General features: G+C 31.8%; 1 protein-coding gene across 1 annotated transcript in view; it reads right to left on the bottom strand.

Annotated features, from left to right (window-relative positions):
• HSP-25_8 (Heat shock protein) overlaps window positions 1-13798 on the bottom strand; it is a 39971-nt gene that overhangs the window by 23303 nt on the left and 2870 nt on the right. The window contains exon 3 of the mRNA XM_012939495.3: window positions 6979-7446. Within this exon, the coding sequence (XP_012794949.1) occupies window positions 6979-7446 (468 nt within the window). The remainder of the gene's footprint in view (window positions 1-6978; window positions 7447-13798) is intronic.

Genomic DNA, 13798 nt, shown 5'->3' with positions numbered 1-13798 from the left:
GCCTTTACGTCTGCATTCGATCCTCCACGTTTAAACGACGATGCTTCTCAGATATTTGAAACTTTCCATAAGGATCTCTTGTCCATACTGTCAAATGCTTTCTTGTAATCAATGAAGTTGATGTATAATGACGAATTCCATTCGACTGATTTTTCAACGATGATCCTCAGTGCCACGATTCGGTCCGTGCACGAATGATCTTTACGGAATCCAGTCTGGTGATCTCGAAGTTGGGTTTCTACTGAATCATTCATCCGGTTCAGCATCACTCTGTTAGAAACCATTCCTGGTAATGACAGGAATATGATGACTGTGTAGTTCTCACGCTTGTTTAAACCACCTTTCCTTGGTATCTTGATGAAGTATCCTTCTTTCCATTCTGTCAGTGGCACATATCCTTCCTTCCAAATCTTCTTCTCTTGAATCTTGAATCCATAGAGATCCAATCCTTCTGATGATGCATGTTGCAACCCAGCACCTTCCTAGACGTTGAAGTTAATACTTCTTTGATCCCTTTCCAGTTGGCCTCCATAGTGTTTTTTTCTTCTCTCAGTAGATCCTGTAAGGCTTGGAACCTGTTATTGAGTTATTTTACTGGATATTTTATTGATGTAAATATGATCTATCTAATTCTCCGTGGTATGGTCCAACGAGACCTATGTAGCTTTTTGCAGGCGTTTGTGCAGGAATATTGTGCCGCCTATAGCCAATTTGTTGAATGCACATAGATTCGCAAATCTCTCACCATTCTTGCTCCTTTCTCCTAATCCATGTCGTCCTATGATATCTTCATAACCGTTGTTGTCCATTCCGACTTTGGCATTGTCCGCATTATCCGGACGTTCCATATACCTATAGAAACTGTTTCTGTCTCAGTCTCGTGACTTCCGAATAATCTCGGATTTCATCATGAGGCGTCATAATTCTTCCCTCAACTGGGAGGGCAAAGGTTAAGTGGTTAAAATGGTTTATTCTGATTAGCCTTTTTTTTAGTAATATTGTTTTCTACGGAATAGGGTTGCCGACCCCATGCACAAACCTCCTCCTTCAGCCAGGCTTAGGACCGGCACTAGCCCTAGAATAGCTACGGGACGGAGTTTTCTATTGTATACACACTATTTATATCAAATTATACCAAGTTAAACGCTTGAAAGCTTGCTTTACGATTACTTTACCTCACTGTACAACTAAGAAACTCTGTGTCTAAAGACAAAAGGTATACGAAAGCTACAAGCAATTGATCATGTATTGTAAAAAATATTAACACATGGGGAGTAGTGTTCAATGAAGGAAATAAATTACATTTTGATAAGATCAATTTCTCCAAGTTGGATAATTTATTTGTAAAAAATTCGTTATCTTTCTAGGTAACATTTTCAGCTTTCAATTCAAACAGTTTAGTTTTTTTGAATATTGTCCAGAATGACAATAAAATCATTACAATAAAACTTTTTTAATTCAGGAAACTTGTCATTACCAAAAGGATCAGAATTGCAAATCTCCCTCGTAATTTCAAAAGTTACAAATAGGTGATGACTACATGAATATCCTACAATTTGAAACATTTCCCATTTAAATTTCACACTCATTGTTACTATCAATCTCAGTCTGTGTGTGATACACTGAAGGAGAGAGTAGATAATAGTTTAAACCTTAAAGTGGTAAAGTAGGGGAAAATATGATCTTTCATTGTTTATCAGTGACGGCAAACCTTTTTTCCCCTAGTCCATGTCAAAAGCAGGTATTATTGATGTAAGTCCCCATATTTTGCCTAACATTTCAGTGCACTTTAGTTAGCACGGTGTTAACTTGGATTATAACGTAAATGTGTAGAATTGTTATTTATTTACTTATTATTTATGTCAGAAAATAATCTGATAAAATTAAATCCTTCATCGATAACCAATATGGTAGAACCATATTTACGAAATAGTCGAATGTAAACATAAGAATTTAATGAACATTCCAACAAACAATATTGTTTTGAAATAACTGAATCCAATCATTTGAAATCTGTAGCAATCATAGAAAAAGGTTTCATTTAAAAGAAAATTAGGGAAATTTTATTCCTAAGATTCGGTTGTAAATTCATAAACATTACACTTGAATATCTCATTCATAACTTTATTTCCATTGTTGATCATTTCTATTTATATCAGTACAATTAGTGTATGTATATATTGTCAGTCTTTCTTCGATTATGTGTTACTTAAACAAGATATTCAATTAAAAATACCACAGAACTAAAGAAATTCTTTAGAATACAAATATTATATGATCTCTAAATGAATCTTAATTTTGTTGAATTTGGGTAAGTGATACATAGGAAACCTTGAACTTAGACTTTATAATAGTTTATAAACTTTCAAAAAACAGCGATTTAGTGAAATGTGTTTTAAAAATAATTCCCCACTACAAATTAAAGCTTTGAATCGTATTTCAAGGAATGAAATGGGCTTGTAAACTATATTATATGTATGATGATCGATATCATGTTGATTCTTTATTCGAGCTTATAGTAAATACGTATCTAATACTACACTTCTACTTCTGGAAGTGGATTATTAGAACTCGTGAAGCTTGATATCATTTATCAGATCACTTTCTGATGATCTTAAACTAAAATGAAACAATTTATCCTAAAATATGTAATTATTGGGTATGGTTGATATGTGGAGGTTTTTGTTTATTTGTAAGGAAGTTCTCATCACAAACTGATATCAGGTCCATAAACAAAATGATTCGAAGTGTTAATGTGAATTCTTAAATTATGGAGTGTGACAGTAGCTCACTAACGGCCTGTTTCATATTACAAATTGAATGAAGTTGATCCATTGAACTTCGATTTACAGAGATCATGTTCATCGTTAAACCTGAAAGTCCTTTGCTTGGTTTTGTGTAAGGTAATGGATTTGGAATATTGTGAACAGTTAAACATAAACGAAACAATTGCCACAATATGGACATCAACACCAGGATCCAGGTACATCTAAAAGGTTCCAAATACGGACAAAACTGGAGTCACAGATACTATTTCTAGCTATTACGTATCTGTTCTATAAAAAGTGACTTCATTCTTCATAGGTTTTCATTACTTAAAGCATAATTTACAAATAAGTTTGTTTTCATTATCTAACTCAATCTTAGAGAACAAAATCCCACCGAAATACTTTATTTGCTTTTTATATAAAAATAAGATATAATACATAAATTTTGTGAATGTACTAGTGTTAATCATTTATCTAAACACTTTCGGCTACATTATTTATATATTGGTAATTGAGAATACATTTTATTTAAGTATATTGCTGAATCTATATCAGTATTTCATAATACTGTTTGTTAAGAATCAGTTAATCTGATAACAGTTTTCTTCAAACATAATGATATTAGAATGAAGAACCCAACTCATTATAGTGTAGGGCTACTACTTACATATATGCTCTCACTCTCTATTGATCATCCATAAGATAAAACTTATGAGCATGAAAACTTCAATTAATTTACAGTATAACACATTTGTTTTCAAATGTTATCCAGGTGACATTGCTTACACTAGAATTGACTGTTTACTTATGCTTAGGTTTCAGAAAAACTTACAGTGTTAGTTCCTAAGACTGGTCAATGCTATGTAACGTAAGTTTGAGTCTTGTTGACTATGGATATTCCATATGTTGTCAAGTTATTGAAATACAATTATAATTCATTAGAACTAAAATTCAGGCTCTCTCGTATCTCCAATATAGCTGAATAGCTTAGTGGTGTAAATGAACACCTATTTTCCAATCAATGAAACTATCATTAGTGAGTCATCTTCACGGTTTTCGTGATGACTCACCAGTCTAGACAACAAGAGGATAAAAAACCCATTATGGAGATAGTGATACCCAATATTAAACTTCACTACTTCAACCATGATGCTTACATGATCACATAATTGTACCGCAAAAATTTAAAAGCTATTTAGCCAGGTACAAAACTGTAGTAGCTGATCAATCATTCATTTGCACAAAACCAAATGGGAGGATTGTAGAAATTATTCTAATTCGCAAATTGTCCGCATTACGGACTGGCGTTAGCTAGACGACTATTGGAAACTAGAAAACCTAAACAATTTTTTTCACCTAAGTATGGAACTATCTCAAAGTGTGTTCCAACTAACTCATTAAAGTTTGATCTAAGAATCTTTAGGGCTTGTGACAACCGCATTACCATCGAACCAATAGGATAATATCTTATAGTTAGTAATTTCAATTTCAGTCAATTCATCAGTAATTGAGTAAAACCCTATATTAGTAAGATAAATGCTTATATATGATGTTTAACTACCTTCAATTATTGAATATCACAATATTAACAAATCATTTTCCTTTCTTGTATCTCTCCTAAATTAAACAAGATCTCAACAACAACAAAATCCACTCAACTTAAACATTTATATTAAAATGTCAAGTGATATATTTATTTTCACCCTTCATATCATTACTACTTATTTCATGAGTCAGTCAGTCAGCTACAACGTAGGACCAAGCACATATATGCATCGGTCCAAGTTGCCATACCTCATTAACACAACAAGATGAACACCGGATTCATAAAAGTAGTTAATTCAGAGGTGGTAATATATAAAAGAAAGATTGTAATAAGGACATAGTACAGGAAGAAAGAATTAGTTCGTAGAAAGAAAGATATGAAGCGATTTTAATCTCTTAGTTTAAGGGAAGATAGAGAGTGTATACACCTGCACCATTGTGATCGATTCTGAGCCATATCGCCAAGAATCTCAACCATTGGTTACGATAATCACGTGAACCTTAACCAAGTAATCTGCATCTACCAACATGGCTCAGACTAGAAGTTAGTGACTTTAAGCACTGATGCGACGTTTTGGTTTGGCCGCCCCTAACTTTATTCCAACCATCCCGAACACCGGTTAGCATTGCACGTCGTGGCAATCGGTGTTCAGGCATACGTAACACGTGGCCCAACCATCTCAGTCGATGAAGATTCACAACCTCATCAACTGATTTACCATCATTCCCTAATACCCTGTGTCTAACCTCACTATTACTTACCCGGTGATCCCAGTAGAACAACAATCAAGCATATTAAATTACACTAAGGTGCTAAGGTGAAGCTAGAAAACAAATGCCAAAGAAAGAAAAAAAACAAATTATTTTAAAATATGTAATCTAATTAATGTGTTAAAAACATTCCTCAAGTTTGGATAAATTTCTTTTAAACTCTTTCAAATAAAATGAAGTGTATTTATGCTGCATTTTATGTATTAAAGTTCATTTAGATTTTTGTAAATAGAAAGAAAAAAGATCAACAACAAAAAGAGAGTAATACTTTATGTTCATCGATTTCGACTAACAAAACAGTACAGATCTAATGAATTTAGTTATTTTAAGTGTATCGTCAATTTCAATTAGTGCATTCAATAGATTACATACTTAATTACGCCTGATACTCCCAAATAGAGCATAGGCCGCCGACCAGCATTCAATGCATAAATGATGTATTCAATGATAAAACGAATGATTTATATGTTGTTTATATAAGCAATTATTAATATCCAGTATATAGATGATGTCTGATGGTGTGTGCATTTTCAGTTCAGTTCAGTTTATTTTAATTTCATTTTACATTGAGTTATATTTATCTGACCTGTTGAAAGATTGGCTAGTTAGTGATTGTTAGGTTTTGATAAGCATAATGAATGGTAACTTTGGGATCCATCGTATAATTGTTAATCAACTAAACTACTCATATTCATATCTCTCTTATCATAAGCTTTACTTTCACCTATGAACCATTATTATACATCTTACCATTCTTGAATTATGCCCTGTCTATTAGTCACTGCCTCCTACATTCACAGCCACATTTGGCCAAATCTTGTACAAATGTTGTTTTCTATTTTATGGTACGTTGTGGTCTGTTTGATTGGTATATAAATTCAGTATGTTTGAAATATAATGATTCATACTGCAGAGGCTCGGATTGGTGTTCTGAACTTAACTGGCTAGGCTAGGACCAATCAGGACTCTAGGCTGCTCCCTCGGGTTTTACGCGTCATTGGTCTGATCGATAATTCACTGCTCCCTAATTGGCGGTATCATTACTTATCCATTAACAGGGCTCACTCGGCCACAAGTTATAACAGTGATAACCGATAGATGGCTGATCAATGTAATCATCAATGTGGAATGTGTTTGTAATTTTATAGATTGAGAGATTTGAATAAATTTTTATATTCAGCTTATTAGTCTAAGATATTAATATCGAATTGGTTTAATTGTCAGAAATAGTTTTAGTCATAATTGTCTTTATTTGTTTGTCAAGACGAAATCGATATCCTGTATACCACCTCCGTCCCTGAGAATAGTCACACTATTAATGCTCGTTACAGTTCAGGAATAATTGATGAGGTATTTAATTTACATTAATCATTTTCATGATTGCTTGATATCAACTAAAGAGATAGTTAAGACTAGTTTCTTTTCATTCAATAGATAGATTTTTGGTTAGTACTGGGTTCTAGAATGCACATTTCGTGTTAATTAAGATTTGCCACCTCGATGTATTATATAGATGAATAGCTACCTGAACTCAGTAGCTCAGTGAATAAGGTGTATAGTGTTTGGAGATAAAAGTACTGGGTCCGAGTCACGGTGTACACGTCAACATTAGGATGCAGGTACATATAGTATCTTTTTAGTTATTTTTAACAAAACGTCCTGATATTATAGATCTTGGAATGATTTAGGCAAACTTTTAGGTTGTGTAATAATTATATTTAACATATTCTTAGCAGTTAATTCAAATATTCTCTATGATTGTATTAGTATAAATACGAGTTCGAATTGAAAAATAACAATTAGAACTTAAAAATTATGATAAATACTATCTGACTGTCTCGAAACATTTTATTTAGAAATGAAAATAAAATAAATTTCACAAATTTTATCTTACCTTTCCATCATCACCTAATTCATAGGCATCTTTGAGAAAATCCATCATGCCACATGGGACACTCGTTTGTGAAATTAAACTTCCTGGATTATTAGTCACATTAATTTTACTGCCTGGTAATCCTGATGTATTAGATGATGAACTAGAATGGCTTGAAGTTGTTGTTGTCTCACCATCTACTGTACGTGTATGTTGTGTAGACTCTACAACATTACTTTTTGTCACCATATTTTTTGGATCACTACCGCTACTATGCGATGTAGATGATGTTATACGTGAACTTGATGTTTGCATAGTTGAACTATTAGGACCAGAAAAATGTGATGGACCAAAACTGGACATAGTTCCCATTTTTTGTCGTAATGATTCCATTCGACGTTCCATTTGTTCCATCATAGTTGATGGATCATCAAGTGAATGAATCGGTTCAAAATTACCCCAATGGTCAAGATCAAAATCATCAACAGGCTAGAAGACGAAAGATCCAAGATAAGTCAATGAGACATATAAAATATATGAGGAAATACAATGTTTAGCACTAAGAGTTCGTTTTCAAATCATGGTTTGTTAGCTACTCTCTGACTAACAAATATGTCGGAATCATGATTGACTCATTAAAACCTTCAAACTTGAATTTATATTGAATATAAGGTTCATCGTAACTCTTTATGAACATTTTCAATATGCTCTATTCATTGAAAAATTCACTCGTTTTACTAGGATCTGATCTCTTGTTAATCATAGAAGAATTTGATATTGTTAATAACAGTGAACTATTCAAATAAACAGTTAGTGTGTAAACTAACTTGAGTACAATCAATGCCTTTCTGAACCTTTTACTGATATTGATAATATCCAAAACATGGTTAAGTATTTTCAGAGAAACCTGAAGACCTTGAGTTTGAATCCTGATAGAGTCATGGGTATGCAGTGGTTAGGAGTTTCATACTGGGATGAAACAACTGTTCGATTTTCCATGATTTTTAATATACCTCCGTTGAAAACAATTTACGGTGGATATCACGTCTACATAAATTTCCATAAATTACAAATTTTACTATAGTAGTCAAGATAAATTTAGATCATTTCAGAATCATAGTTAATCTTGAAACATTGAACAACTGAGAGACGTAACTGTTTCCCTCTTCGACCCAATATAAGGATACAAGATTAATTCTAATAATAACTAGTGAAATTAGATTTAAAACTAACTTACAACATCAATAGTACTAACCATTTTCTATTAAAACAAATGAATAATGAATATAATCTTCCTTATTTCATATAATCAAATAATTGAATACTATGGTAATCAAATAATCTGTAGTTTAATCAACCAATCGAAATCTATTCTCATCATAATTCCAAAGACCTTTACACAAAATCTCAGTAATAAAAAGTACAACAGTATTTGGTAAATTAATACTTAAGTAACCAGAATAGATTTAAACTGAATAAGTGGTATATATACATATGCATAGTTAGGTTAAATTGTCTTAAGACATATTATCATTTAACAGAAGTGTAACAGTTAAACTACGGAAACACAATCTATGTGATTTCATGGATATTAATCTAAATTTCAGAAATTAAGTAGTAACTCTCCTATGAATTGATTCGATTGTATATATATATATATATATATATATATATATATATATATATATATATATATATATATATATATATATGGTCAATGGAAATATTAGAAAATAAGTCACATCTTTTAAGAAACCTATGCAGGATGAATGGAAAAATACATAAATTCATGGAACATTAGATAGTTGTCTTATTGTAATTGAGGACATATTAGTAGTACATATAATAAATCATAATTGTTTTACATAATTGATTAAACAAATATTGAAAAAAATAACAGCTTTCAAATATTAAAAATCAGTGAATGAATGAACCCATGTTAGTCACTTTGACTGAGTGAAATGTTTCCCTGATACTTCCTAGGTTTTATTTATTGAATGATAAAAAACAAATTTCAGATAAATCAAATCTAATAATTGAATTGATGAGGCAATTGAAGTTAAACCACCAAGGAAAACCTGGAAGTGTAGTGAACAAGAGATGGGTGGGGACACTTGAATGTATTTAACACAGAATTACAGGACTTGTTAATAAAATCTAACGATCATAAAGTAAATGCTTAATTTGCAAAACGTCTACCAATTGTCTCAAAATGACTCAGACTACATTGTTCCTGCATTTTCATACAAATTGCATCCTGTTTCCATTTTTTTACTGTTCGATCCTCTTGTCTCTCTGCTGCCAGACTTTCTGTTCATAACTAACACCATATACTACTTATGTCAATACAAGTAGCACACAACACAAAGCACTGAAGGCAGTTTCATCCTAGTATGGGAGTATAAACTTCCCATACTAGAATAAAATTGCCGTCCAGTGCTTCCAGGTTTTCCGCGTTGGTCTAGCTTCAATTGACTTATGAATTCAATCATTAAATTACTACAAATCTCCACAAAACCCCTCTCTGATTATAAATCATATTATCTCAATCAAGCATTCGAGTCAAAATTATATCAAATAATAACGTACGAACACAATTATTTGAGTCCTAGTAATTTCATAACATAAGATAATTATCAAGAACATTTTATTCAAGCATTATATAACCTACAGTGAAATCAATTTACTGAATATTGATTGATAATATAGTCTTATAGGTAGTAACAATAAATTTATGCTTAATCACATGTTAGTCTCAGTTCTGTCAGTTAGCAATCAGATAACATGAAACCTTACAAAGAATATTCATATAAACTAGAAATGGAGAACTGATGATTGCTAAATGTTTAATTTCTCTCAAGCCATTTTATGGTAATACTAGGTTTAGTTATTTCTATTTAGATTTCATTAGCCAGCTAAATAAATATCTGCGATACTGGTAACCAAAGTTGGATTTTTATCTAATAATTCACCCGAGCATAACTTTCTTCTCATGTTTATGAATAATTGTTTAAGGGATTCTACAGTTCGTAGTTCTAGTAGAAGTTAATAAATATATAATTTGATGTCAATTTCATTTGAAACAAGTAATTCAGTTCCACATGATTACCATACTACTAAGCATCATACTTGTATACTTTAAACTTGTCCTTAAGATTTTTTATTTTATTTTGTGTAACATTCAGTTCAAGTAGGGTACTTTCAATTGCAAATGAGAATTCTTATAAAATGATGAACATTAGACTTTATTTGCATTAATACAAAACCTTACTCATTCGTTATTTTTCTCTAAATATGTCGAGTTTTATTCAATACTTTTCATTCTTTCTTTTCGTTTTTGATTTTAATACCATACTCTATATACTTGTTTCCGCTATTCTTAATATTATAATTATGTCGATCTATCTTGTTCAGTTCATAAACAAAAGAAACCTGGCATATATGTGTACAGGTTCAAGTTGCATAAGCATAGTGAGATGAAATCATTAAGAAAAATGAAAACATTGGGCATAGACGATATTATTCCCGAACAAAGAAAGTATTTGAGTACTAAAAAGAATAAGGTATATTTAAACCTGGAGATCTAAAGAAAGTCAAGCGGTGAATGCCTTTGCGCCATTGAGACCTGTTCTCAATCATGTTACCTGACATCTCCAACCATTGGTTATGTTAATCGGATGAACCTCAACCAGGTAATATTCACCTACCAACATGGCTCAGAACAATGGTCACTTATATTATAGAGTAATACCATGTTTTTTTGTGACCACTCCTTTGTCTTCTACACTAGCAAACGTTACAAGTCGATGTGGTAGGTGGTGGTTGGGTATACGTAACACATGTCTTAATCAGCTCAATCCATCAGGATTTTTGGCTTCATCAACTGTTATTGTAACAGAACCAGAGTTTTTCTTATTTTAAATATGAAGTAACATTAAGATAAATTCTTCGTTCAATTGAAAATAATTTATGGTAAAAAGGAAGGATACTAAATGTTATCAAATATTAGATCAAACTTCTATTGACTCAATCATAATCCTATATATATAACTTTATTTTTTGCTAACCTACTTTGATCACTTTTTCACAGCTGCTGCAGTAGCACCAAATGTGTTAAGGACACCAACATTAACTGGTGTCAATACAGCATGAACTTTTAGTCAGTCTGAATTAATAGGTAATTTGATAGATTGCATTTGCACTTATAACCTATCAGCTAGTGATTGAAACTTAGGCGATATATAAATATAAAAATATCTAACAAATCAATATTAAGAAAGTATATGGTTTGAAGCATGCTTGCATATTGAGTACTATTGGTAAAGTTCTGTTCACTATGATCATAAACCTGAAAGAAAATTTCCTATGGACCCTGAGCGATACGTTCATAATTTCTCTAGTGTTGCATATAAATATTACTGTATATTAGAGTAAAGCCTGATGAGGATCTAATCGAAAACAATATTGTTCGCTTATGTCTATGTTGTTCTAAATTTACAATATGGGAATATTTCAAATTTTAAAGTCACGTGGGTATCCGATTGCATTTAAGGTGCTCAATGAGTTCCTAAAGTTTAATGCTCGTCTCACTGAAGCGAAAACATCGTTGGAATTTATTAATGATTGTGTACGGAATGATAGATATCCTAAAATATATTGGAAATGTTTACGCCGGAACAAAGTTTATCCGAATGCCAGAACCCTTAAACAGCATGCACTTAACCAAACGGATTCATTAAAATTACACATAAACAATCTAGAAAGAAATCTCTCACAAAGAAAATATATGCTCGATAACTTACCACTGGAAATAAAATCACAATTTATGGATTATAATAACATGGTGGCAAAAAGTAGATCAGAAAAACTGGGGAATAAACTAACTCAGTCACTGGAACCTCATACACCTGAAAGAAAATTTCCTATGGACCCTGAGCGGTACGTTCATAATTCCTCTAGTGTTGCATATAAATATTACTGTATATTAGAGTAAAGCCTGATGAGGATCTAATCGAAAACAATATTGTTCGCTTATGTCTATGTTGTCATAAAGTATTTCATAACAAAGATAAAATAGCTTTGTTTAAAATGTATCAATGAAGGAGAGATGTTTTATCGCTTTGAATGAAAAAATCTACTCTTTTCCGACAGTGTAATTTATTTCATATGACGTCATTGTATAAAACAGGTGGAGGAAGGGAAATAATAATAAATTCATGAATAATCATATTTGAGGATATCTGTTGAGTGTTTTGAGCATAATAACTGATATGAGTATATGATGATCCTACTGAATTTAAAACATTCAAAATAATCATCTCGAGTTGTAAATCTTTTAACCTAAACGTATTTATACTAGTTGAGTTAATGATCAACAGGTTTTTAAGCTATTCAGTGTGTTTATTTATGGAAGCCGGTTATTAATGCAAATAAAATCTAATGTTCATCATTTTATAAGAATTCTCATTTGCAATTGAAAGTACCCTACTTGAACTGAATGTTACACAAAATAAAATAAAAAATCTTAAGGACAAGTTTAAAGTATACAAGTATGATGCTTAGTAGTATGGTAATCATGTGGAACTGAATTACTTGTTTCAAATGAAATTGACATCAAATTATATATTTATTAACTTCTACTAGAACTACGAACTGTAGAATCCCTTAAACAATTATTCATAAACATGAGAAGAAAGTTATGCTCGGGTGAATTATTAGATAAAAATCCAACTTTGGTTACCAGTATCGCAGATATTTATTTAGCTGGCTAATGAAATCTAAATAGAAATAACTAAACCTAGTATTACCATAAAATGGCTTGAGAGAAATTAAACATTTAGCAATCATCAGTTCTCTATTTACAAATGCTTGTGTTACCTAGTTGACGGATACACATTTAGTCAAACTTATCTGTTAAACTTTTCACGAAGTTTTCGTTTGTCCCTCCGGACATCATAGTCAGCGCCCACTTCACATATGGGAGAAAGCTGTTTAGTTATTCTACAGGAGACAAATTACTCTGTTCTAATGATCTTGCCTGTAGATGTCGGTTTTTACAAATTTTGTCAACCTCATTTTTCATTGTATTCCCGCCATCTTGACTGGTAGATCACATGTCACGTGACTTGCTGATCTTTTCTGCATAGATTAGTAAATAAGGTCTATGTCGATATGTTGTGCGCTGACCTGAACAACAGGCCTCTGGAAAACATTTCTTTTGAAATCCATTCAAAAGTGCTTACACGAAATAGGAAATATTTTAAAAATAAAAGCATTTCCTACGTGTGAACCTTTAAATATCACTTTTCAAGTTTATTTGACGCTGCAAAGGGTTACATTGACTATATAAAGCGAGATCTTTCGAAACACTTATGCAAGCATCGCTCTACCTGACTATCAAAAGAATTATGCTAATCGGTCCATTATTCAATCCCGAAACATCCTGTCAATTCTGGTTACATTGCACCATTACAGTTCTCTTTAAAAGTCACCTATACAGTCAGACGAACTGATCCAGAGGGAATATATATTGAGGAATCATGTACAGCATAACTTTTATCAAACCACTGATTCAAGCCTAATCTTTGTGTACAAAAGCAACATGTCTCACTTCTCATTTTAAAGTGGTCTTAATTCTTTCTACTTTCCATTCTTAAAAAATCTGTCGTTATCACTTCTTTCTAATTATTACAGTACTTAATCATTCTATTGTTCATATCCATCAGATGGATGACAATCTATAAACTATCATTAACATTTCTTTGTTAGCTGATAAATAATTACGTAACCTCACTTCGACTTTTCATATTTGCGAACACTAATATAAAACCTCTCTGATTTC

This window comes from Schistosoma haematobium, chromosome 1 (genome assembly GCF_000699445.3).
Source record: "Schistosoma haematobium chromosome 1, whole genome shotgun sequence".
Taxonomy (NCBI): domain Eukaryota; kingdom Metazoa; phylum Platyhelminthes; class Trematoda; order Strigeidida; family Schistosomatidae; genus Schistosoma; species Schistosoma haematobium.
The sequence above is the reverse complement of the archived record's forward strand: the minus strand, read 5'-3'. Positions and strand labels throughout refer to the sequence as shown.